The 27,758-nt window shown below is 40.3% G+C and overlaps 2 protein-coding genes across 5 annotated transcripts; both read left to right on the forward strand.

The window, feature by feature from the left end:
* Positions 1 to 8,690: 8,690 nt before the first annotated feature.
* LOC134864290 (prostaglandin E2 receptor EP1 subtype-like) lies at positions 8,691 to 13,857 on the forward strand. The gene is made up of 3 exons (XM_063883141.1): positions 8,691 to 8,927; positions 10,083 to 10,993; positions 12,210 to 13,857. The coding sequence occupies exons 2-3, from the start codon at positions 10,124 to 10,126 to the stop codon at positions 12,477 to 12,479; spliced, it is 1,140 nt and encodes a 379-aa protein (XP_063739211.1). The 5' UTR covers positions 8,691 to 8,927; positions 10,083 to 10,123; the 3' UTR covers positions 12,480 to 13,857.
* Positions 13,858 to 13,969: 112 nt separating this feature from the next.
* LOC134864855 (interleukin enhancer-binding factor 3-like) lies at positions 13,970 to 26,934 on the forward strand. 4 transcript variants are annotated; one of them, XM_063884154.1, is made up of 20 exons: positions 13,970 to 14,069; positions 14,356 to 14,493; positions 15,351 to 15,465; positions 16,301 to 16,488; positions 17,234 to 17,408; positions 17,528 to 17,696; positions 19,500 to 19,591; positions 19,967 to 20,062; positions 20,504 to 20,615; positions 20,706 to 20,803; positions 20,877 to 20,982; positions 21,071 to 21,211; positions 21,902 to 22,092; positions 22,682 to 22,801; positions 22,910 to 23,041; positions 23,214 to 23,375; positions 24,407 to 24,533; positions 24,640 to 24,678; positions 24,818 to 25,156; positions 25,532 to 26,934. In XM_063884154.1, exons 2-20 carry the CDS (start codon positions 14,387 to 14,389, stop codon positions 25,642 to 25,644), a joined length of 2,622 nt encoding a protein of 873 aa, XP_063740224.1. In that variant the 5' UTR covers positions 13,970 to 14,069; positions 14,356 to 14,386; the 3' UTR covers positions 25,645 to 26,934. The 4 variants fall into 4 exon arrangements, with proteins under 4 accessions (XP_063740224.1, XP_063740221.1, XP_063740225.1 ...); XM_063884151.1 differs by having other exon boundaries at positions 22,682 to 23,041; XM_063884153.1 differs by lacking the exon at positions 13,970 to 14,069 and having other exon boundaries at positions 14,104 to 14,493; positions 22,682 to 23,041.
* The last annotated feature ends 824 nt before the right edge of the window (positions 26,935 to 27,758 follow it).

The following is a 27,758-nucleotide window of genomic DNA, read 5'->3' on the forward strand; positions in this document are numbered from 1 at the left end:
CAGCCCTAAGCCTATCAGATACAATGTGTTGGAGAGCTGCAAATAGAAGCGGCAGTGTAATTTAATGCTGTCATTATGTTACAGAAATAAACATCAAGTCCAATGGAGGCATTTCATGCATGGGGAGAGTGTATGGGAGAGAAACTCTCTCTGGAAGAAACTTTGGGATGTTATCCTTTGGAGACCATTTACATGAACAAAAACCTATATCCCAAACCAAAACATTGCAAAACACATGGAAAAAATGAATTTATATTCAGAATCAAGAAGAAAAATGAAACTTTCTGGTGTAAATGGCTGCAGTATTTTTCCAAATTAAATGAGGGTTGTGGAAATTATTTCTGTAAGAGTCTGCGCACATATTTTCCACAGTTTGTTTTTGACAGATAAGAGATAGGGTGTGTGAAAGCATGAATTGCTGTTTAGCCAGACAAGGAAGAACATCTGTGCGTGCTATTTAATGCCATTGAGTGTTTTGTTGATGGGAGTAAAATGTTTCTCTCTTGATTAAGTGGCGCAAGCCAGAACTGAAAGATACGAAGAAGAAAAGGGAGACTAATGGCATGGCTCAACACCACACGGCTTTGTGGATCGAATAATGGTTTCATTGGTTTGGGCTGGTTCAATTTGTCTTCATTAGATTGTGTTTCATGTCCTCTAAGCCTCTATGCTGATCACTCGGTACATTTGAGCCCTCAATTGATAAATAGCATGAAAACCTAACCTAACTGGCATTCAGAGAAATACTTAAACATTTTTGGAAATACGCTTATGCACTTTCTTGCAGAGTGTAGCTTTAGATTAGATTAGCTTAGCAAGACTAAAAACAGGTGTACCAGAACAGTACAAATTGGACATTTGAGCCCAATTTGAATAAAGCCCTCCTGGCATTATTTAGATATTCAAGAAAAGGGACAGACAGACCATATCCCTAAAACATAAAAACTGACAAAAATGTGTATAAAGCAGCACATTACTTTCATGACCATCTGGATTATGAGCTCCAATAAAAGAGCAGTATTATTCAATTCAATCCAAATAAATGTAAAGCATTCTCCTTGCAAATAGCCCATATAACGATGGTGCCCCTGCAAATAGCTTTCAATTTGATCAGTATTCGCTGATTAACACATTGTTTCTGGTGACAGGTAAAACACTGCAGCTAGGAGGTTAACATATGTACCTGACTGAATATGTGAAGGATTAATTGTTTGCTTGAGTGTCGGGGGAGTTGATAGGTGGTTGAGTGCTTGTGTCACCATCCACTATTAATAGCATGTGGGCTGACTTGATTAGCAGGCAGTGGTTCTTAGATCTTGCTCTGCTGCAGACCCACTTTAATTACCACTGGCCATCTTTTATTCCCACTGACAGGAGCTCTCATAAATCACAGAGAGGTGAGCCTTTCACTTTTATTACTGCATCAAGCAAAGCAACAAAGAGCACGACCCGTGATGGTGGGCTAGGATCAGATTGTTCACCATGCTCCAATGTAGAGTCGCTGTGCAAAGTTTGTTATTATTTATCTGCTAAGTTGCATTGACATTAACATTTTTCGGGAATTGGGAATATGGAAATCACATTTAACGGGAAAGACCATACAAAAATGTCTTTCAAATCAAGATTTATGAATCATTGCCACTCATGCATTTTCATTTCATGTTTATGCAAATTTAACCATACCACAAGTCAAGCACATCAGCTTCCAGCTATGAGTCCCTGTATGGAGTTATTAAAATATTGACAAAACACTGGTTTAGTTTGGCCGAGGGCAGTGAAGGGAAAATTTGATCTCATGTAAATCATTAAACACTGATTTGGAAAACTGTAACTGGTTTTCACCATGAAAAAAAACGTTTATGAGAAGAAAAGCCACAGAAATGTCACGGTTGTGCTCTTTGCAAAGACAACAGAAATACACAAATCCTCTTCCCAGAAATACATTTGGTTAAGAAACTATTGGGAGATCCAGGACTGGATGTAATTCATGGCACCTGCGGACTTTCAAGCTGCTGAATCATATTGAAGGTGAACTGTAATAGGAAACATCTTTTCTGTATTTCACAAAAAGGTCACAGTGTTCTTCTTGTGATCTGGGAGAATATACTGTGTGAACATTTCCCACATAAAAACCTTGAGAGATCAGACTGTTCTGTGCATAAATAACTAACCATGTATTTTTGAAGGGCTGATGTTTATTAATAAGGTTATTTATGAATAGCAAATTGTCCAGGTATTGAGAAAACTGCTATCGCAAACTAGTCTTTTTCTGATATTTTGTGAATGGAGCTGTGGGTGGTGTTAGAAGATGGTGCATGACAAAAAGGGAAAATGGATGGAAAATATTTGCTTGATAAAATGAATGTCTTCTCCAAGCAGGAGACACAGTTCCTGTACTTGGCATGACAGACTACTGCTAAAACAGTGTGGATGTGTGTGAATGGATAGCCACAGAGGCTGGCAGTGCGGTGTTTTTTTTTCTCCTTTTGACTTTGTACAATTCATAACACCACGTTGTTCTGCTGACCTAAGCGTTCTCTTCCCTAAACCCCAACAATTAAATCCTGACACTGATCATAAATTATAACCAAACAGGCTCATCAGATGGGGTCTGCAAGTTTGTAGTTACTGTGACATACTGCTTCATTTAAGAAGTGCTTACAAGTTCCATCCGCTCTGGAAACAGAAAGTGCTCAAGCCCTGTGAAATGTCTTTGCTGTCCTGTCTGACTTTACAGGCCAAAACATCAATGTGGCAAAATACAATGATAAGCTTGAATAATATGCTTGTGTCATGGTCAGAGAGCGAAAGAAAGTCACCAGGACAAACAATGACACACACTGACTGTAATAGGTTTTAAAATCTTCAAGGACACTGCAGACTTAACACGGTGATATATTTATAGCAGAGGGAGAAAGTTGTCCTCCAGAACAGACGTCACTCAGTAAGAAATTTCATTTGACCTCATATGAAAGCTAAATACCAATAACAGAAGACTAATAACACTTGTTTGGTGTGAGGAATTTGTAAAGCATCTGTGAATATTGACTCATGTGAACGAGAGATTATGGCACAGTAAACAACAAGATAAAAGTCTACAGCCCTAGCAGCTTGAGAGGCTGTATGAACTGGTACTCTGAGCTCAATAGTGGTGCAGGTATGACTCATATACCGGTAAATGAGTTCTAAGACATAGAATATGTCAGATAACCCCAAATTAGTGACCATCTAAAGCATCTAAACATTAGCTGCCTTTAGCTTAGAGGTTTAAGACATGAAGCCATGTGGTTCTTTATAGCATTACGTTAGTTAACAAAATAGGAGTATCATAAAACGTGTGTTCGCAACAGATGTTACAAAATCAATTGGAAGTCTCCCATCTCTTTAGGTCGAGGGAGCCCTTGCAATGCTTACTTGCGGCTAACAAAACATGACATCACTGCACACTGCGAAACAATTTCCCCAGCTGCTCCTTTGCCCCTCAGCAAATACATTGGGCTGCTGCGCTTTGAAACAAGAACCAACTAATTGTATCAATTTCCCTCTGGTTCGATTAGCCAATCGTAAATGAACTATCGCTTGTGAATCTGCCCTTTCATAACACTGGCTCAATGTTAAAACAGCACGATTACACTGTTTTCCTTAAATCTGCATTGCTTGATATTGTATCAAAAGAATACTGATTATCCTGAGTACTTTGAAATGCTTGCCGTTGTACACAAGAAAATGCGCTGAGATGATCCTCATGTTTTGCATTACCCAGAAAGAATGATAGCTGAGAGTATTTGTGGTTTCACCATATTGTGGCTATTTCTCTCGGAACAACGAGCTCTCCCTCCCTTCTTCACAAAGTTTAAGACACACAGTGGCAAAACAGTAAGCAAATATTAGAAATGACCTTTGGGTTTCTGCCAGACAGACAGACAGCCATTTTTAAACAATTTGCACTACGAGGAGTGTGCGTTTCATCAGACAAAATTAGCTGTTTCTGCCTTTGACAGCGTGTTTGTGTTCTCCACTCTCGGCTGAATATTCTCATGCAAACATTCCACTGTTTCATTTCTGGCCCGTAGTTTGAGAAGCGCCCAGACAGATAGCGTGTGGCTTTCCACTCATGATAGCCAACATCTCCTTAAAATGTCAGCGAGGAATGCACAAACACACGACTGCCTGAACACATTTACATGATGTCATTTTGATTGATTGATACTAGCACCTTGCAATTGTGAAAATTACCATCATAGGCCTACTTTTTCTTCCCAAAAATATTTCAAGTGTTAGCTTCAAATGCTAAGAAGTTTTGGCAAAATGAGCGTTGAGAGAAACCGCTCAACAATTGTGGTCAAGGTATGTTGTGTCTTGAGGCCAAAGTGGAATACTTGTGTGAACATGCAACAAGTAATGCTTTTTCTTCCATGTTTTCTTCAAAACTTTAAGAAAAGAGATCTTACCCTAAACTTTTCCAATCGGTATAGCTTCTCCATCTCAGAGAGCTTCAAAGATCATCAGGTATGCAGTCTGAGGTTTTCACTTTGTGGTCAGTGGAAGAGGAAAGGGTGTAGAAGGAGCCTCAAACCCATAAACCCCAGACTTAGTATTGGAAGAGCTAGCAGGCTGTAAAGGCCAATGGCTCCATTTGTAAGAGCAATCGAGGAGAAAAATGGGGGCAACAGGGTCTGCTTTCAGAGACAGAGTAAAAACACACACGGCAGCCAAACGCTTGATTGTTGCACTTAGAGCGTAAATGGGCACCAGGAAAGGAAGACAATCAGACATAAACAATTGTGTCTTTAGTCCAGAAGCAGCACACATTGACACATATTGTGATGTGCTGATAAGATAAATGAAGCCAATACAAACAAAAGCAAAGTAGTTCAGCATTGACCTCCCAATATGCCACTTTTATTCTTTTGAATTCCTTCTGTGTAAGTTTTGAAATCAATGACGGTTTGGTCAGAACTAAATGTGAATAAAATGACCAATAATTGCTTCCTTTTCTGTCTTTTTGCAGTGATATGTCAAACTGTATTTGATTGATTACCCTTTTGTGTAGTACAGAAATATGTGGTCTCCAGAGACTTTGGTGATACCCTGACTTTCCCTTAGTGCTACCAGGATTTTTCCTTGAATTTTATGTCTGCATTGGATATTCGACAGCAAACAAGGGAAAATAGACAATGGGAACGACATGAAATCAATTTTGGGTTGGAGTGAAATTCTTCAAATTTTCAAACATAAAATGAGATTCATGGTTCCCAGAGGATGATTTCTACCAACTCCGGTGAAACAGTGAAGCCGACTTTTAATGAGTGAAAGGTTTTGGCAAATATCAATACAAACTATGGACTGTGTAACGCATCTGAACACGGGGTTAGCCTGTAATTTCATGGGAAACAGGGGGTTAGACATACTACATTACTGATGCATCATCATTTTCATCAGGGCATTATAATTTATTATCAGAACTGCATCATCAGAATCAGAATCAGAATCAGAATACCTTTAATCGTCCCACAGAGGAGAAATGTTCTTGTGTACAGCAGAAAGAGCCAAAGACAGCTTAATATTACACATAAGACACAAAAAAAAATATACAAGAATCCCACAATTTATAAATACACAAAAATAAAAGTATAGCAGCCAGATATATATTGCACAGTTATCAACACAACAGGGGGTGTTATAGTCAGTGTTGTTATGTGTGTGGGGGTCTACCGGGGGCCATGATGGTTATAGAGTCTGACCGCTGCAGGAAGGAAGGACCTGCGGTATCTCTCCGTGAGACACCGCGGGTGCAGCAGCCTGTCGCTGAAGGAGCTGCACAGCGCGGACAGGGTGTCCTGGAGGGGGTGGGACACATATTCCAGCAGGGAGGACAGCTTGGCTGCCATTCTCCTGTCTCCCACCACTTCCAGAGTGTCCAGGGGACTCCCCAGGACAGAGCTAACCCATCTGCCTCAGTATCGCTTCAATGCTACTTATCAAGTTAGCATGCTCACATGGTAAATTATGGCAAATATGTTATACCTGATTAATATCATTAGCATTGTAATTGTGAGTATGTTAGCATGCTAGAATTTAGTTTAAACACAATGGCGTACCTGAGTGCAGCCAGCAAGCTAGCGAGTCTCTTGACTCTTGAGTGGTTCTGTCCAAACCAAATGTTGTTGTGAAATCCTGCTCCCTCTCTGCAGCTGCTGTCAAATGTGATTGTATCTTTCACTCCTTATACCTCTCTTTCAACAGTTCAAATTACTGAACAATGTTTTTCTAGTACAAATGTTTCATATAAGGCCTAAATGAAATACACTGTTAAATGACAGCTGTCAGTTCACAGGTTCAATACATAGTTTCCAATCAGTATAATTATTTTCAGCATATTATTAAAACAATTAAACCAATTTATATGTAAGTGCCATTCTCCAGCCTGTGAACCTGCAGCTAATTTTGAAAAGATGTTGCTTTTACCCTTTTTCCAAACCTCAGTGTGTGAAAGAATGTGATCCAGCTGCTTGCCAGGTTCCTGTAAATTTAAAACAAACATAACCACCTGTCCCCAGTATTTAGCGAGAGGACAAAAATCAAAAATCCATTATGCCTTCTCGTGGTTTCCCCTCCTAGAGTGTCAATCAAAGAGAAGATAAAAAGGACATTTTTCCCTGAAAGCAGCTGCAAAAACCTTTAGGAAGATCACAGTCCTTGAAGAACATGTGGAGCATTCATAAGGGCCAATATGACCATTCCATACTGGAGTTTCCATAACATGTGGTATTCAGATCAACAATACAAGGGTACACTGCAATGAAAGACTAGCTAGGATATACCCCTCTATTAACGCGTTCCTGTCTCTTCGTAGTACATTTCTGGTCCTCCCAATTTGAATGCTTTCTGTCTTTGTAATAGAACTTTGAGACATAACCCAGTCAACACCATCTTGGCAATAACAACTCTATAAACTCAAACCTCAAATGCGAAAAAGAAAGCAATAGCATTAAGTAACTTCATAACATGGATGCTAAATGTTATGAATTGGAAATGTAACAGACTTCTTGGCTTCAAGAAATGGACAGTGTTATCATTGGTTCAGCTCAACAACGTAATATGAACATTGTGTGGGCTCCATTCATTGAATGGAGCCCACACAATGTATGAACTATGCAGCTTTAAGGATGAAATGAAGATTCCTTGAGTTTTATACAAATTATAATGAATGTAACCCAGACATTTGGGTTAAGTCTCTATGTGTACATCTTATAGTATATAAATAACATAATTCTGAATTTGTTGGGGGTATGTTTGATGTGGAAATATAATTGGGACAAACTAATATGCCTTGTGCTTATCTATCTTACCTGTCCAACATTCTCTGAATTAAATAATGGCATTCTTTATGTCGTTGCACCGGTGGACACATTTTAGGACTACCACACCAAAAAGTGAATAATATGCAAAATATATGAAGAATTAGAAATGGACACATTCAGTTTTGAATTATTCACATATAAGGGAATATAATTATATGTCATTGGACATATATTTTTGAATTATTATTTTTTTCACTTTGGATTTGAGTTCACGTCAATCACCCATATGTAAAGGAATATATTCTCTGATACACAATACCATGGGATTATTGGTTTCCCAAATCAATTTGTTGCTACTGTATTTAATGCATTGCATATTTTTTTATACCCTTCACTATGGGTTGTTTTGTCTTTTCCCCAATGTTAGTGTTTGGTCATTTGCATCATTTTATTATGCTTATACTTTTTGAGTGGATCCCACAAAGGATGGATATGGGTCAATTAAGTCCTTAGAAGTTTGGTGGGTTTAAATATATGTTTCATTTGAACATTTCTATAAATGCAAGAGTCCTTACATTTTGAAATAGATACAAATGCAAGAACTTCATTGTTTAACCTTATCTATTAATTGTCTAAATAACTGTCCAGCAGCATTTTCTCTTAGGTCGTTTTTTCAAGCAGGTGAAATAGAAACCCTCTCCAACAGAAAACTGATAAACATCCACCATGTCCTTGATCTCTCTGGATAACTGATACCCCAGAGGTTATTTTGAGCACAGGGTTGCGCATCAAACAGCAAGAAAAAAAAAAAAAGATGCAGTCTATGAAACCAAATATGATCTCATAGATCCAGACTCCATAAAACAAAATGCGTAATGAAAACATTGATGCATCCATGTTTATAATCCATTCATACATTTAACATTGTACTGAAATAGAGTATTATCGCATAATAACTACTTTTACCTTTGGTACTTCTACTTCTAAGTACAATTGTAACAATGTCTTCACCCAATAACTGGTCAATAAAATCCTAACCCTGTGAAGTCTGCACATTTTGGTGACGTCTAAAATATGACTAAGTTATAACTGAAAATTAAAGCTTTGCTGTACACAACGCACCTCTAGTAAAATAAGCCAGTTTGAGATAGCTTCTTGGAAATGGACGTGACACGCATAAAGTGAGTAAACGCATTAAAGTGCATTAATGTATAGGCTACAGAGAAGCGACAGCAGAGGGGATGAGACGTGAACTTGACTGTGCACCCCCCCCCCCCCCCCCCCCCACACACACACACACACACACACACACACACACACACAGGAGGTAGAAACAAGCGCTATAAAAACGTGGCTCGGTATTTGAGTGTCAGTGGGGATCACAACCTTTAAGCCACCATGAAGGAACCAGATGGATTTAGTGTCGGGAAATACTCCGCTAAGGACATCGGTACATTGGATTTTATGAAAGGGAAACAGGATATCTGATCTTAAGGAAAAGGACATCTGTTTGTGGAATTTGCTGAAAGTGTTGCACAGACGGTGGATGATATCTGTTTGACAAGGAAAACTTATCTTCATGTTTTTCAGCTGGACTGGGAAGGATAGCTGAACTATGTAGTGGTAAGATACATTTGTTATATAATTTGTTCCTAAAGAAAAATGTGGCGAATTAAATCGGATGTATTTTAAATGTGTGACTATAACTTGATACATAGCGTTTGTAGCTTGTTATCACAGTAAGCAGTGTTTTTGTGTTCTTTCTTACACACTGTAACACGCTGCCAACGGGAGCAAATGTCTGTGGGAAATTACATAGTTTTACATGCAGAAAAAGAAAAAAATCGTTTGGTTATTTATCTCATTAAAACTTTATTGCTAACAGATTATGTTATACTTATAGCATCCTTACAATGCTTGAGACTGACCAAAACATATATAGAAGTAAGCTAGTATAATGGTTCACTTACATACTGTATTTGCACACATACGCTAAAAAAAATCTGAAAATACAGTCTATGGTTTAAGTACAGAACATCAGCTTTTCGATTTATTTTCTTTACATCACATTGCACTCCTTTAAACAAGCTAAGATAACATAAGGTAAGATAAGATAGAGCTACATTTATCCTGAGGAAATTTGATTTAGAAATCGGATACATTTTTATGTCCTTAAATAGAACTCATTCTCATTCATTTACTGCATTGCTGAGCCATGGTGTATTTCAATATGCAGGAGTATGTCACTGTCCTGTGTGTGACCTGTGTTTGACCTCCAGCCAAACTCAACCTAAGTGATCATTAGCCTCCACTCCCCATCCTGCTACTCTGCAGCTCTGACACTTACCTTGTGCCTTTGTATGATAGGCTGGACACTATTCACAAGGTAAACAGCTGTCGAGTCATGTTTGAGATCATTATGAAGAAAAACTCCAGAATGTATTCAAGTATTTGACAAAGTATTGTTTATCATTAGAAGTCCCTCAACCTAAAGACACGGATCAAATAAAATAATATCTAAGGCCTATATTTAAAGTTTCCTAATTTGAAGTAACACAGTTTTGGTGCTCTTAAACTAAGTGTGTGAAGGAATTAAACACTATTATATCACATCAATAAGGTACAATATGACATAATACCATCCATCCATTTAGTTTAAGATCTGTTGGATTTCCAGCTTCAGTTTTTTACATAAATGTTCACTTTTTATGTGTATGCTTTACAGTTTTTATTATTTAAGATTCACAGCTCATTTGTTCTATCTCCTTTGTCTTGCAGCCTCCCTTAACTATGGACCTCCTGCCCTTTGCAGTTTAGTGATGTTAGCTTTGAGCCACTGCAACTCCTCATCCTCCCTGCTCCTCCCTCGGTCCTCTAATGACAGCGGGGGGAAAGTGGAGGCCAGGGTGGCAGTTGAAGGTCTGTCTCATCAAGGAAACCTCACCCTGCTGCAGCCCACCACCAGTGGAGTCATTGTGGTCATACTGTCCATGACCCTGGGCATCATCTCCAACATTGTGGCCCTCTTCATCCTGGCCAATGCCTACTCCCAGCAGCGCCGGCGCACCAAAGCCACATTCCTTATCTTTGCCTCTTCTCTGGTGGTTACAGACTTCATTGGGCACCTGATCCCTGGTGCCCTTGTGCTCAGACTCTACCTCTCTGGAGGCGTTCACCCTGATGACTTTAACTCCTCCGATGGGATGTGTCAGTTCCTGGGTGGCAGCATGGTGTTCTTCGGCCTGTGCCCCCTCTTCATGGGCTGTGCCATGGCTGCTGAGCGCTGCCTGGGTGTCACCAAGCCCCTACTGCACTCCTCTCTAGTCACCAAAACGCGTACAAAGATCTGCCTGTCCACCATCTGGCTGGCGGCTCTGTGTGTGGCCCTGCTGCCCTGCCTTCAGCTAGGATCCTACGCCTACCAGGACCCAGGGACCTGGTGTTTCATCAAAGTGCTCAGTGACACTCAGGAGGTGGACTTGGCATTCGTGGTGCTGTTCTCCGGGCTTGGGCTGGCCTCATTGGCTGTGGCGCTGGTGTGTAACACCATCAGTGGACTGACACTGGTGCTGGCGAGGCTCAGGAGGAAGCCCGGCTCTCATCACTCAGCAAAGTCTCATGATATAGAGATGGTGGTGCAGCTGGTCGGCATCATGGTCACCTCCTGTATCTGCTGGAGCCCTCTGCTGGTGAGTCTTATGAAGTACAATGAGAGGGGATGAGCGCACAGGTCGGTTGATAATGAGATCACTTCACTCTCTGCTAAGTATGCACTGGCACTCTGAGCACTTATAACGATTAAATAAGACAGTGCTATAAGTGCTATATTATAAGTAAAGGTCTTTGAGTTTGTTGTCCCCTTTCTTATGGTGCCTATAGTTTGATAACAGCATGTCATTTTCACACAGCTGGAACAATGTATGATGCAAGGTCATTTTTCAGTGACTATCTCTGCAACATAATACATATTTTTGTAAAACGTTTTCATATTCTCTTGATAGAAAGTTTTAATACGTTTGCCCATATCTTACACATTGCAAATTTAAGGGACAGTATTATGCAAATAAGGTTTCATAATTGTATTTTGTGCCTCTACTGTTTACATGCTTTGAGGAGCATGGGAAGTGTGGGAGAGATTTTACCCTTTAACTTTAGGATTATGTTACTGAATACAAGTAAATTGCAACAGCTTAGACAGTGGTGTAGATCATACAAATATTAATCAGGTTTTTTTTATGGATGCTCATTGCTCACTATGCAGTTGACTGTTACATTTTAAAGAAATCAAATAAGCCTGATTTAACTAAACGGAAAAATGGGATGTCAATTCAATAGGAAAACAACTATTATGAAAACAAATTCAGACAACTTTAATAAGCAATGCGTTCTGCTAAAATCCAAGAGGGTCTACGAAAAAAAAAACATATCAAATTTTTAACACATCACTAAATTGGTAAGCAGTGGTGGAATGTAATCAAGAACATTCAATCAATGTTTGTGATTGTGATGGATGCAGTTTACAAGGTAATAAAAAACTAGCCCATCTTTTACAAGCTTCAACATTAGTGTAATGAAGACATTGATGCATCCATGTTTATAATCCATTTATAAATTTAACTTTGTACTCAAATAGAGCATTATCGCATAATGACTTTTTACTTTTGGTACTTTTACTTCTAAGTACAATTTTGAAAGCAAGACTTTTTTGTAATAGAGTATTTAAACATCTGAATATTTATTCCACTACTAATAAAGACATTTTTCTAACATGTTTCATCCTGATATGGGTGTGATAATAACATAATGTGTTACATAAAATCAAAACAAATATAAAGTTTTTTACGTATGCAGTGTTTTTCCCCTGTCATCATGTAATAATTTCAAGCACGTGTTTCACCCCTGCAGATATTTGGCCTGATGTCGGCGATCCGTTCATACACAGGATCTATAGCAGAGGACTTATCAAGCTATAAAACCCTGATGGTGATGGCCGTGAGGCTGGCCACATGGAACCAGATTCTGGACCCCTGGGTCTACATCCTGCTGCGGCGCACCGTTCTCCGCAAAATCTACCTCATCTCTAAGTGCCAGATGGGACTGAGGGGGAATATATTGGGCCGCTGGGAGCCCACCTCTTTCCCCAGCTCAGAGAAGCACGCAGTCAACCAAGTTTGAGCTGAGTGAAAGACTAACTGAAGATGATGCAGTACTTTGTCCCCCAGGTCATTGAACATTTACAGAACTTTGAGAATAAATTTGTTTAAAAAAGAGAGACCAACACATAAGATATATTTGGCTAGAAATGCATCAAAAGTATCTCTCTCATACTCCATCAAAGTTTACCCTTGAGTTTGTTGTCTGAATTAACTAATGGAAGCTAGCTAAGGCTATGATTTTGCACATAAACCTATTGTTTTCTTGTAATAGGACATTCAGTCATTTTGTATTCTCATTTGGAAACATGAAGGGGCAAAGAATATGAACACAGAAATAACCATGCTCTGTCCTGAGGTTTGATGACGAGCCACTCATAAAGGGAAGGAGTAATGTTTTATTTCTAAACTTCATTTTAACCATCTTTGGAAGTAAAAAAAATTGCACGGTGTCTTGCTCTTACATGTATATGGAAGAATTGAGCTGCACCATTATAACCACCAGGGCGAGCTACAGAGTAAAGCAGAAGTACTCGGATCGTGTCCAATGCAAATTATTCTGCTGAATGTATTACAAGGAATGTTAATATTAAAGTATTGTGGAGTGTATGTAAGTTTACATTTGAATATGCTTTCCATTTGTTTATATAGTGCTTTATGTGAAGTAATCTATTTTTTTTATAAGTTAAAACTTGAATTGTACCCTCGTTTTTACTGAGGATAAGAAACGTAAATTGAATGTAAATAAAAGTATGCAATGTGAGCTTACTCCGAATTGTATTGAGTGCTTAAGTATTCTCTTTGCTGTCCTGAGTATTAATGATAAAACAAATCTTTATTGACAGTGTGATCTGCAGCAGTAATTTCCTGCCGATTACTTCTGGACTTCACATTCCAGTGATGACAATAAAAAAGGACCAAAAATAATTATCCACTAAGCTCATGCGGGTGATAACATAATAAATCGAGAAGATTGTTGAGCAAATATCTTTGATTAAGTTGAGGATGTAACCTTTTGACAGGCTTCAGTGCTTCAATGAAATACCATTATCTCCAGCTTGGTATTTGATTAGTTTCCTTCCTGCATCACCTTCTGCCGGATAGAAAATAAAGCCTTTCTGACAAACTTGTTCATTAATTAATGTGACTCACTCTGAAGTGCAGGTGTATAACTGGGACATCCTCCATTCTGCTAACCACCTGCAAAATCTTATCTTAAATGTGTACAAATTAAATAAACAACTATTTATAGATAATGATATTTTAGGAATTTGCTTTAGGTCAGAAGCAATTCATTCATATCCAATACACATATTAAGAGGAAATAAAACATAAAGCCAATGTAATAATATAGGTATGGAGACGTAAAATACAAATATAATAAAAAACAGTATTCAATATATGTACAGTATGTTTTGTTCAAATACAGCCCTTCGACCTGTAATTGCGCTTATCGCCATAGAGTGGGCTTGGCGCCTTTTATGATGGTTCGTATTGCACCAGTTAAAGCAAAGGAGAAGAAGAAGAGGAGGAGCAGGAAGTAGAAGAAGTCATCCTAACTACGTAATCGCGAAAACGTCTATACACATTTGTATTTGCTTTTTATCAAAAGGTAAGCCCTAACTGCGCAGGCGTTAGTTCTCGTGAAGGTAGTGCTACTGTGCTAAGTAAACCCCACTGTTGACACGTTCACAAACATGGCACTGTTATGCTTGACAGCGTTAGCTAGCTTGCTAGCATCAAGTGGGATGCCAATGGTATAAACAGTTGACATTAGCTAACGTTAGCCTGTTAGGTGCTAGGAAAACATGCATCTGGATAACTTGCCTACCATCATTTAGTACAGTTTACAGTGGCCGTTCGGCAGTGACAAGAAGGGTTTGTTTTTCTTCTGAAAGAGGTGGTAGCTTTCCTGAAAGTCGTGACAGCATGGCCGCTGCAGAGCAGTGGGATGAGCACCAGGCGTATGAGGAGCTGCTTTACTGGGACGCCCTGATCCAGGAGGGCCACCGCCTACTCCCGCACGACTTTGATAGGTACACACAAGCACGCACGCAAACACGCCTGCACGCACACAGCAATGTAATACGAAGTGGTCTTAAGATAATATGTACCTTTGTTGAGCCTCCTCGGGAAATGCAGGTGTTGTAGCAGCAACAGAATAAGGGAAAAACACAGGTGTACTACATGAGCATACACAGGGATATTAAGAGTAAAGAAATAAGAATAAACATGTATTAACAGTAAGAATAGAAGTAACAAAAATGACATGACTTAAACTCTGATCAGGCGAATGTACATATAAACATATGTGAACATGATTAAATATACATTTAAATGTACATTTTTAAAATAAAATAATCCTAAAATAAAGCAAGGCAATTGAATTTGTATAACACATTTAATGGTATTTATTTTTTCATAAATAATGAACATTGAGCAACATGTATTTTTCAATAATTCAAGATACAAATCAATAAAGAGAAAGGAAAAAACACTGCAAGAGGTCTAGAAAGCCACAAACTGACGCGCACAGGAATTCATAATAAAACTGACATAATAGAAATGATCCATTTGCTTTTGAATGAGGGCACAGTTGGAGTAGATTAATTTACTTGAACTCAAATTGAGACATTTCTTCTTTTGGCAGAGCAGGTGCGTTTGATAAGAAGAGGAAACCTTTCTTTGTTTTCGCACAGAAATTGCTTTAATTGTATCAACCTGTTGCATTTAAATAAAAACTATAGCACATTGGGTAGATCAATCATTCAAAGGGTCTTATGCTAAATGTTCAAAGTGACAATAAAAAAAATCAGATTTTCATGTTACTGCATTGTTGTAGCGTCTGCTTTGGTCAGAGCTGTCCTCATATTTTTTTTTCTCCTCCCTCCAGATATGAAGATCTGCGCTACTGGTATGACAGCCTGTGCTACGAGGAGGAGTTGAGACGATACCATGATTACGTCGCAGCTATAGAGCAGATTGAACACCACCCAAGGCACCATGAGGTCCTTATTTCACCTTCTGAATCACACATCAAAGACTAAATAATCTGCAGGCTTTATAATTTGACTTATTTAACCTTTTATGCTTTAAAAAGATTGTTCTTCCTCTTTCACAAAGGCTTTTTCTGGTGCGTGTTATTTTGTATAAAGTCAGTTACTTCCCGACTATTTCTATTAATATTTTGACTTCCCAATTCTATTTTTAATCCACATATGGAATGCATCAAAGTAGCAATGAACTGGAAATGCAAAAACTACCTCTAATGAATACTCATAAAAGTAACTAAATGTATGTAGTGGCCGATTATGCGTAACAAAGTGTTCAAAGGCCACTTCGGCGAATTTGAGTATTGACTCGCTAATACTTAAAAAATCCAGATACCTTCATCGTTCCATTCAAAGTGCTTTATTCCAAGGTTTCAATTAATCCGTTGGCGGCTGCCTGCCGACTTAGGACTTTTGCACAGCACAAAAAAAATGGATACGAACAAAAAAGCAACTGGCCTGCGGACGGGTGCAGACTTCCTGTTGTGTCATGCTGGCAGCGTCATTTATACCTGAGACTGCAAACTCGAGCCTGCGCACTACAGTCTGCTAAATAATAACAAAACATAAACCTAGAGCAGTCCATAAACAAAACAAAACTTTACAAAAACGGTATAATTATAATTCAGTTCATTAAAGTTTACTTGAAAGAATAAGCAACTGCCTCACCAAAATAATAAAATAATTACCATAAATAATATGCCTAAATGGCTCTTCCATGTATATTTGCCCTCATCTACACGTTGTCTATTTCTCTTACCTAATCCTTACCTTTTCTGATTTCCCAATAAAGGAAGCTCCAACCCCCCGGGCTCACACAGGGCCATATGACCGCCACGTGATGGCCAAACACTCGGAAGTGTATCCTTCCCCGGAGGAGCTGGAGGCGGTGCAGACAATCGTCTCGCGGGTGGAGTGTGCCCTCAAAACTGTGTCTGACCAGATGGATACTCTGAAGGATAAGACAGGAAAAACAATGAGGTGAGCGGCATATCCAAATGGTCTGTGGCTGTCTTGCCCAACGAGTTGAAAAGTAAACAATACATTATTATTGTTTTTATTATAGCCTCATATAGTGATATTTGGTTGTACATTACTGCTCTAGAAAGAACATTTAGGTCTATTTAGAGTCAATATATATGTTCACAATACAATGCATTTATATTTGGAGAGATAGAATCGGAGGATGAAACCCTCTTTATTGGTCACATACATGCACACAGCAGAGCACACACAGTGAAATTGGTCCTCTGCATTTAACCCATCATAGTACTAGGAGCAGCGGGCAGCTATTGTGCAGTGCCCGGGGAGCAATGGGGAGGGGGGATTAGAGGTGTCCGGTGCCTTGCTCAAGGGCACCACAGCAGGGCCTGGGACCTCTCCAAGTAGCAGTCCACTTTCCATATTTTTTCAAGTCTGTTTGGGGACTTGAACCGGCGACCCTACGATTCCCAGTCCAAGCCCCTACTGACTGAGCCACTGCTGGAATATACATACAATTCTTTTTTATCTTTCATATCTTAAAAATCTATTTTTTATCAATGGACCCATAATACTATACATTAAGCACCAAACCAATAAGGATGCATCGATAAGTAGCATTATCAAATCTTAACGACACCCATCTCTAATAATTTGCAGATCAAAATGAGACTTCTAACCTGACAGTTTTTCCTCTTTAGACAAATGCTTACATTATTATTTTTATTGTTGGTCCGTCTCACAGTGCAAGTGCTGATTCACAAGAGCGTGTCCTGCGTGGGGTCATGAGGGTCGGCCTAGTGGCCAAGGGCCTCCTTCTGACCGGAGACAAGGACCTGGAGCTGGTGCTGCTCTGCACCAACAAGCCCACAATCACTCTGCTCAATCAAGTGGCTGAGAAATTATCTGAACAGTTAGAGGTAGAACTGACTACCTTCAGTTGTTTTAAGTCATTCTCCATAAACACATTTCACAAATTGAGGTTACATTTTGTACTTTCTTAGATATTAAGAGTCTTGTTTTTTTCCTCTTTTAACAGGCGAGTTCAGCTGGGACATATACAGTGAGCCAGTGTCCGGAGGATGCCAGTCTTGTTGTGACAACTACCAAGGAGTCGATCCTGACTCTCACTATCCACCTGACTTCACCTCTGGTCAGGACAAATCAAGAAAATGAAATCGCAGAAGGAAAAACTGAAGGAGAAGAAGGTACGTATGTTGATGGAGTCAACATCAGCTTCCACAGCTGCTCTGATCTGTGTGTCTGTGCAGACACTGTGCCGCTCCACTGACATGTATCTCTGCACACTATTGTCCACCATCATCTTGTTAACCCTCGGTGGAGCTGTCACAGTGACTGTCTTACACCGACGCCGGTGAACATCCAGTCATTGTTGGCTCTTCACCTGCTCGGGAGTCCTGTCGTCGTTTTGGGGCAATCTGGTGTTTGCCAGCTCTACATTTCCTCTGTAGTCGCTGATACATGTTGTTGATATCAATGCTACAGTCCTAAAAACAACTTGTTGAATTGTTTTCATGTTTTAAAGTGAAGGCTTTTCAAGGATAACAATTAAAGCGCGCATTGCATGTACTTGATGAATATGTACATTTGGCACCAGCTGCAGCAAAACTGATACATCATAATGTAAAATGACTTGAGGATAATTACATGGCTTCTATTAAGATCCTTTAAATGTACCAGACAGGGAGAAGGTGTAAACACAGAAGCAGTCTGTTGTGTTGGTGAGTGTTTATCGAGCTTCTGCAATGATCAGCTTTAGCTGTATTTACATAGTAGCAAGGAGTTTTAAAGGTTAAGGGGAGGCATACAGAACCATACCGGTCTTAGTGCAGTTTAGTCCATTTACTGCACCGCACACTGGGGCAGCACAGTTAAAACGGTGCAATAATTTCATTAATCATGACTTTGGCTTCCCTTATTACTCAGACCTGATCAGATGCAGCACTGTGCGTGTCTAATGCCTTCAAAGGCTAAAATCCCAAAGTTCCCTCCAGAGGGAGTTTCTCTCCCACACACCCCTCCCCCCATGCCTGAAACGCCTCCACTGGACTCCTTTGTTTACTTCTGTAACATAGTTAGTGCTCCATTGTGGTGGTGGCTGAGAAACCACCCACGGAGTCATGTTGTGAAATGTATTGACTACTTCCACGACTTTTCTTATGTTCAGCATGAAGTGAGGCTATGGCTTACATGATGAACAATTACTGTTTCACTCGAGGACAAGGACAGTAACCTGAGTAGAGTTCAGCTTTCCTGCATAAGGATGCATTGTCTCAATATCATCTCAATTAAAAGTAATTGCGTTTCTACTTTTCGTTCAGCTTAAATAACTGCCATCTGTCAGTTTTTCAGTTTTTTTTATCTCGCCTATCACTCATGCAACCATTCAATGTGGCGTCGAAAGGAAATCAACTTAAGGAAGCTTACGACTTTCTGGGGATAGATATGAGTACATTTGAACTAATAGTTTTTTAAAATAGTGTAGAGAATGAGCTTAAACTTGCACAAAGCTGGTATGGCCCTTTGATTTTTCCAGTCTTTTAATAAGGCACTTTTAGATCAGGGACTCCATCAGTTTTGCTGCAGCTTGGGGCAGACGTGAAGACTCTCTAAATGCTTGTGATTTACAATTGACTGCCTTTTAGTTTGTGAAGTTTTTAGGAACGCTGGACCTTTGACCAACTGGACACACTGTCTCAGGAGGGGAGGAGCAGCAATCCCAAGCCAAGTGGCTGAGAGAAGGGGGTGTTTAATGTAGTTTACAACATGCTATGTAATGTTGTTAAGGCTGAAACATTGTTTACTTCCATGTTAACCCACTGTGGAAACGTACACCGGGATTTGTGAGATTTATTCTTGTTGGGACCAAAGATTTACACCCCCTTTCCCTGCTGCTGGTTTGGGGAAAGCTGCTACTCCCTGAGCTGCGAGACAGAGCCCACCCCCTTGGTCAAACTGTACCTTTTCTTCTTACCCCACCTCGTCAATAGCTACGCGAACAGACAACGATCCGCCGGACGTTCTGGACAGGCAGAATTGCCTTACTGCCTTGGCGTCTCTCCGCCACGCCAAGTGGTTCCAGGTTTGCATTCACGTCCTTATTTATACATAAGGTTGAGTTTCTTTGAGTAGTGTCTCTTGTCAACCTAATTAGAGACAGTATCAATAAAGAGAGATCTGTTGATCCATACCAATGACACATTAGACTACATCATTGATATTGACAACAGCATATAATTTTCGTTATCAAAAATGTCATCTTTCAGGCTTGAACTCTCTCTATATCAACTTTGTTTGATAGTACATTGAAGTCTTGTTGATTTGGAGACGGCTCAGTTGTTCCGACCTGTCTGTGCTTTGTTTTCGGGTTGTTTTGTGAAACCTCAAAACCCAGGGTTAGGGAGACATTAGAGGCGGCAGCTCCTCCAACTGCACTAGCTTTTGTTTGTGTCTCCAGGCTAAAGTCAACAACCTGGGTTCTGCCATCCTCGTGGTGCGGATCATGAGGGACTTATGCAACCGCGTGCCTACTTGGACGCCACTCTCAGGATGGGTGAGGAAACCGTGGTTGCGCATGTTGCAACAAAAATGTACTTTTATTAAGCTCTGGATAACGTGCAGATAGTTTTGATAGTTTTGTGTGTGAAGTGAGGATTTTAGAATGTTGCAAAAGTGGAGATCTGTGGCAAACAAACCTTGGTGATACCTAAACAAGTTTTCCAGGAGGATAAAAGGTTATTAACACCAATTTAATTATAGTAATAGCCAATATGCAATTTCCATTAGTAAATAGCTAACCTAATGCTAAAGGTGGCTGATGTTTGGCATGAATTTACTGATGTATTTACTGATTTTTTAGAATCAGAAACCTGTTTCTGATTCTGATTAAACACAGTCCTTCTTTCCGGCATCGAACCAAAAACTCTGCTGAAATTCTAAGTATTTTCTGGGACTCATCCCACAGCTCTATGCTCTCTCCTCTCATCTCTCATAGCCTCTTGAGCTGCTGGTAGAAAAAGCTATAGGAACATCTGAGAGAACGATGGGAGCAGGCGAGTCGCTGCGCAGGGTTTTGGAGTGCGTTGCATCTGGAATCCTCTTGGAAGGTGAACTTTTGTACTGATTTTGAAACCGGCATTGATGTTTATACACTAACATTACCATGTATATGCTAATGTAGCTGTGTCCGTGCATAGACGGCCCTGGAATAAAAGATCCATGTGAGAAGGATACAGTGGACGCCACTGCATATCTGACTCAGCAGCAGCGTGAAGACATCACGCAGAGTGCTCAGGTGGGAGGAGGATGCTAATGCTTGACTTACTCATATGTTTGGATTTAGTGGCTAACTTTGACATTCTCCATAGTTTGCCTTGAGGCTCTGTGCATTTGGACAAATGCACAAGGTATTGGGGATGGACTTCAAACCTTCAAAGCCTCGGAGAATAGGGGGAGCCGGCAAAGAAGGCACAGGTACCTATCTATCTCTTTTATTTCCTGTGTTGGTTGTCATGAAATAGTATTTTCTCATGCAGGTTTCTGTTTCTGTTGTGTCTTGCAGCCCAGATACCACCCGCTGGACACTTCAGCCTGCCAGCTAAGAGACCGTACACACAGGTGGAGAAAGCTGAAGGGGAGCCACAACTCAACAGCAAGCAGAGGAAGTTTCTCAAGTTCCAGAAGCGCTTTCAGAGGAAATCATGTTAGTAATGAGTGTCAGCGGGCCTCCTGTAATCTGAGCCTTTTTACTGTAGAATGAGTTGTGTAGATATCACTGAAAGACAGAACACATTTTCTCGGCTGCTTTTATCTTGGGCTTATAACTTTAAATTTCGGGCTGAATTCCATTGTAGCAATCCACACTCAGAAGGAAGGTAACACAGAATAAAAAAATATATTTGTAATTCAAAAATTAAATATATTTAGCATTCTGAAAGTGCTAAATTTCGCGAGTGCTCTGAAAAATAAACATTTAAGTAGACTAATGTTGTTGTTATTTAGCCTTCATGAAGAAATCACCAAGATGCTGCTTGGATAGGACAGCAGGTTTCAATATAGTCCAACTGCATCTACATGATGTCTTCATGATATAAAATAAGTAGATCAATTGTAAATTTAAATTAGTGTTAACATAATTATTCAAATACTAATATATACCAAAAAGAAAGGAACCAATAAATGGCCCTAGTCAAATTACTTTCCACAAACACGGTTTGTCCAGTCAGGCTCCTAAGATTAGATAGTGGTGTTTTTAGGGTCACCATAATAAAATGACAACCTGCCATAGATAAAAGCTGGGGAAATGTTTGCAGAGCTGCAGGTATTAAACGTTTTGGATATTTCTCAAAGAAACTGCTCATGTCTGAATAGTTTATTTCCCTTTCCTCCATAGTTACGGATGATTTCAGCATGAATGCTGTGATGCGTCTGAACCAGTACAGACCGGGCCTGGAGTACCGACTCACATCTCAGACGGGTCCAGTCCACGAGCCGGTCTTCACCATGGCTGTGGACGTAAACGGGAAGACCTATGAGTCAACGGGGCCGTCCAAACGAGCAGCCAAGCTTAACGTAGCCACCAAGGCAAGACTCTTGTATTCCTTATTCAAGATTATTTAGTTGGCTTTCACTAAAAGAAAAACATTTTGAATGCCGGTGAAAATAAAGTGTAACTTTATCTTCTGTAGTATTACATATTCCCCAGGGAAAGAAATATTTGAGCTAAGCACAGTTATAACAGTACTAGTAGTTAGTCATTTAAAAAGAAACCTATCCATGTTGTTGGACCGCTATCAAAGGGGCGGGGTTAGGATGTAGCGTGCTACAGCGCTAACTCCCTTTTCACTATCATTAGGGGCATGATCCTATTGGTTGAAATTGGTTGGGACTAGCTAAAGTAAAAACTCTGTTCACAATCTTTCAAAAGTAAGGAAAGATGTTTGGATTAAATGTAAAAATACAAAGAAATTGTCTTCGTGTTGTATATATTGTGACTAAAAGGGTTAAAAATGCCCTTTTCGCATTGTCTCGAATCTACCACATTGACGTCGTTTAATGGCAGAACATCTGAAGCCTTTGCCTGATTGTTGACATGTATGTATACATTTACATAACACACATGGCATGTGAATAAACAGAGGGTTGTTAATGTTTTGACTTTTGTAATTGCCAGGCCCTGCAGGATCTTGGCCTTCCGACTGGCTCTGAATCTAAAGCAGAGTCCATTGTTGAAGTTGAAGGAACCCAGGAAGTAGTGAAAGCTGCTAGCACGGCCTCTAATGCATCGGACGACGTATGTTCCTCAGTTCCTCCCTCTGAGAAGCCTTTTTTTCTTTTAAAAACTGTTATGCAAAAAGATCCTCATGTGTGTTTACCAGCCACTGTTTGTCATTTACTACAGAGCGGTCAGGGTCCTATCTTAACCAAACATGGGAAGAACCCTGTGATGGAGCTGAATGAGAAGCGCCGCAGCCTGAAGTACGAGCTGTCTGCAGAGACGGGGGGCTCCCATGAAAAGTGCTTTGTCATGGAGGTGAGTCAGCAGTATCACATACAAGAAATACACAAACTGTAACTGTTCGGTTCCTTTGGAGGGTTTAGCGTCAGACTTTGCAGACTCTTAAGTTGTAGAATCAAATAAGATCACAGACTGTAATGCATGTCAGTTTAAAAAGCACAAACATTAATGCTTTATCTTCCATCAGGTGGCGGTTGATGGACAGAAGTTCAAAGGGAGAGGCTCTAATAAGAAGGAAGCGAAGGCGTACGCTGCCCTCGCAGCTCTGGAGAAGCTGTTCCCAGATGAGAGTGGCGTGTCAAGCACAGACAGAAATGCTCCCAAGAAGAAAGTCACCTACACTGACATGGTAACGCATCTACTTCATGATATGATGTATTGTTTATCTTGTTATTATCGCGGACCTTGTTGACCCATGCCCTTAAGTTCCCAACAGCTTTTAAAAGTGTCTGAATTTGAGTGGGAAAAATGAAATCTACTTTGGAAGTCTTGACTCTTTCACCTTGTGTGTGAGCTTCTGTAAAGCATCCTGCTTCTCATTATAAATATGGTCTGTTGTAGCGTTAATCATCCTGGATTCATCTGTCAAGTCAGGCAGTGTCCATCCATCCATCCATCCATCTTCTCCCGCTTTCCGTCAGGGTCGCGGAGGTAACAGCTCCAGCAGAGAACCCCAAACTTCTCTTTCCCTGGCCACATCACCAGCTCTGACTGGGGGATTCCAAGACGCTCCCAGGCCAGTGAAGAGATATAATCCCTCCACCTGGTCCTAGGTCTACCCCTAGGTCTCTTCCCAGCTGGACGTGCCTGGAACACCTCCCTAGGGAGGCGCCCAGGTGGCATCCTCACTAGGTGCCCGAACCACCTCAACTGGCTCCTTTCAACGCGAAGGAGCAGCAGTTCTACTCCGAGTCCCTCCCTGATGACTGAACTTCTCACCTTATCTAAGGGAGATGCCAGCCACCCTGCGGAGAAATCCCATTTTGGCCGCTTGTATCCGCGATCTCGTTCTTTCGGTCATGACCCATCTGGCTTAGCTCTCTTTTTCACAACGGTGCGTTAAAGCGACTGCAGTACCGCTCCCGCTGCTCCGATTCTCCGGCCCATCTCATGCTCCATACATCAGGCAGTGTTGGGTCGTTAAATATGAGGGAATTGGGCAATAAAGTCCTTAAATGTATGTTGAGGAAGGTGTATCTGTACATGGTGTGTATTGGATGAGGACCATGTTGGATGAATATGCCATTATGGATTGTGGCTTTAAGGTTTTGTTTATTTATAAATGTGGAATAAAACATTTACTTCCTTGGTTAAATATCAGAATTGTCACACAAGCATTAGCTATTAACATAAATTATTCTTCAATTTCCTGTTCAACAGCACATCCCGGGGTTCGGCACTATCCGCGGCATTCCTTCCGACTCGGGGTCCCGTGGCTGGGGTCCCAACAGAGGTCGAGGCAGGGGCCGAGGAAAACAGTTTCCCTCAGGACCGAGCTATAACAAGAGTAAAGAATCTGCACTCACTTGATTTCAGCTTAGTCAGTTCTTCCAAGATCCTTTGAATACAGTTAGACCCAACTAAATGTTCCTTTCTTTCCTTTATTTCAAAAGCTAACTACAGTTATGATGGCGGTGCTGGCGCAAGCTATCGTAAGTATTTATAAAAGATAAGATTCAACTAAACACAGAAATCAACAAAGATGCAATTTTAAACAGATCCACTACACTTTAAAGATCATAGGGAGTCACCTAAATGCCTGTTTGTAAAAGTGTCTTGTCTGTCCTTCAGAGAAACTGTATGGAAGTAATGCAGCCAGCACCACAGCCACAGGTCCCATTGTATCAGGCAGCAGCGTTGGCTACGGCACCTTTTACCCAGAAGGCAGTAGCACCACCACATATGTCTCCCCACCCGTCTCCAGCTCCGACACCGGCGCCACACAGGGAGAAAGCTACCAGTCCATGCCTCCGCCCGCCGACCAGGAGAGCCCCTACAGCTACGGCTACGGAGACGAGAAGAAGAAGATGCTGACCCAGAGTCAGACGCAGGGCCCGGCAGGAAACTACTCCATGTACAGCACGGCTTACCCCAGCTCAGTGACAGGAGGACAGATGTATAACACTTACGGTGAGGGAGGATGGAGTTGAATTTAACTGATACAAATAAAATGTACAATTTATAGGATTTTGGTGTACAAATTATTTCTCCGGAGAAACCCTCCTTTGGCATAAACTTTATCTCAAGGATGACATGTCACTGTACCATCAAATGTATCAGATTCCATTCGTTGCAATATCTCGAAATATATGCAGACTCAAGATTTACCTAATTAGAATATGAGAAACTCCTTCATGAGGGGCCACATGGATTTAAGTCTCTGCAGACCCTTTACATGCACAGAAAACTATATAACACTACAGGAAAGGGGAAACCCCCCAAAAGCCCCTTTTAAGGGTAAATGCATAATTTCCATCATATGACACCTTTTGGTTTTGTCCACAGATTGGGGATACCAGTCGTCCTTGGAGAATCAGAATCAGAGTTGCAGCTCGTACACAGGCTTCGGAGGACAAAACCAGGGCTCGTACTCCGGATACAGCAACATGCATTACTAACCATTGGTGTACAAACGTTTCTCACCTCACTGTCATGTTTTTGTTGCGTTCTCACGTCACTAGAGTTATCTGATTAACTAACCATAACAAATGTGATCTCGCTAAGCGGTCCTACGACACTGTTTAGCAACTCGTTAAGTCAACCCAGGGTTTCTCAGTCCTAAACATAAAGAGGTCACGTGAAAGGGGCAGGGCTGGCAACATTTGACCATAATCCAGGAAAAAAGCAACATAGCTGCAGAATGCAGGAGGAACGGCAAAAAACTCTGTGTGAATGCACAAATTAACCGGTTTATAATATCACTACCCCGTTTAAGACAGTGGATCTGATTAATTACATTTGAGTGTTTCATCAGCCTAATGTGTTGTTTAAAAAATGTTTTTGTGGAATATAAGAGAATATATTATACATCCCCAGAAATAATTAGAAAAACACAATTTAACAGGCTTATTGTTATATCTTCAAGGCAGCAGTGGTTTATTAAACGTTTATCTAACCGCAAGTGTAATAATTCTTAGATCAGTGATATTCTGTTAATCTTTCTGTTCACACAGTCGGCGATATATGGCCGCCCGTCCTGCCTGCATACACTGCAGTTTAAACTGTTTCCTTTATCCTGGAATATGACTCTATTGCTTTAAGCTCCCCACACAGAGCTCTGATTGGTCAGCAGGCAATGCTTTCTCTCCAGTTGATGTCTTATCTCGAACATAACCTCCCAGTAGGGCTGCCCTTGATTTAAGATTTTTCTAGTCGACTAATAGTCGTCAGATCAGGCCATTAGTCGACTAATCGTCTCACGTATCTGATATATTATGATTTATGAAAAATGTATCATAATTTTAAAAAAAAGAAAATCTTCTCCCAAAATTAGTCGACTATTATTTTTGTTTGCCGAATAAAGATTAGTCCTACTCCGGAGCATAAGGTACCATGGTGATTTACCCCAGTAAGAAGTGAACCAGCATTGTAGGATCTAAAACTCTGGGTAACCCGAAAGTTACCATGCTAACACAGAATCCTGCTTCCTCGTAAAGGCCTCCGGTAAAACAGTTTGAGGTGACGGGTGCAGCCTCTCCAACCTCCCTACTGTCCGTGTTGACATAAATGTAAAAGAAAACAAACATACCTGCTCTGTCATTGTCTTCTGTGTACGGTTCTGTTTTTTCAATCTAGTAACCTTGTTCTGTATCAGTACATATGGTTTTTATTTCTGCTTTTACTTCTGAACTGAAGATTTATTTCAGTGTCATCCTTCTTGTAAAATAAATGACTCTTATTTTGAAAAATGTTTCTTCCATTCAGTTATATTGTTTCATCTTTCTTTCAGTACAAAGTTACAATATAGCCCGAACCTTGTATATCTGAATTCATATGTTCAATTACCTTATTTAAGGGGCACACTACATTTTGATCTTTCAATAAGATTGAAATAGGTTTATTAATCAAAATCAAAGTAGAGGAGGCTAACTTATCTGAACTTGTATTCTCAGCTTGAATTAAGGACACTAATACATTTCCGAGAAAGTGTAATACTTCACAACCTGGCAAGTTGAATACTGAATGAATAGAGTGTGAAATAATGTATTCCAACCTAATTGCTCATCAACTGTCAATGTAGAAATATCCCTTCTTTTATTGACAGTTTGATTTTGGCAAGCAGAAAGGAAACACAGTTTATAATGAACTCCTGATGGCCTTTTAGCTGTTTAACACACCATGGTTTCAAAGTAAGAAGAATGCACTACATAGTTGTATATAGTTGTTTGTTTCAGAAGTTAAATGATACAAAACTGCATTATTTGAGACTACAGTTTCACCTTGCTGTCAGCATTCGTTGTGCTTTAAGTTTACACATTAAGTCACTGAAACAAAAACACTATTTTTTTATTCCCTAGTTATCTTATAAAGGGGAAGCACACATAAAAAAATTGAAGGAAAAAACTGTGATTAACACTGAAGTGGAGTCTGGACTCCAGCTATAATAACCATTACGGATCACATGAATCTCAGATGAGTCAGGGTGAGCAATGATCATGCCCCTGCTCCTTGTCCATGGGATGGACGCTTCGTCTCCAGGAATGCTGATAAAAGGACGGGCAGGAAGAGCTCT

This window comes from Eleginops maclovinus, chromosome 5, assembly GCF_036324505.1.
Source record: "Eleginops maclovinus isolate JMC-PN-2008 ecotype Puerto Natales chromosome 5, JC_Emac_rtc_rv5, whole genome shotgun sequence".
Lineage (NCBI taxonomy): Eukaryota > Metazoa > Chordata > Actinopteri > Perciformes > Eleginopidae > Eleginops > Eleginops maclovinus.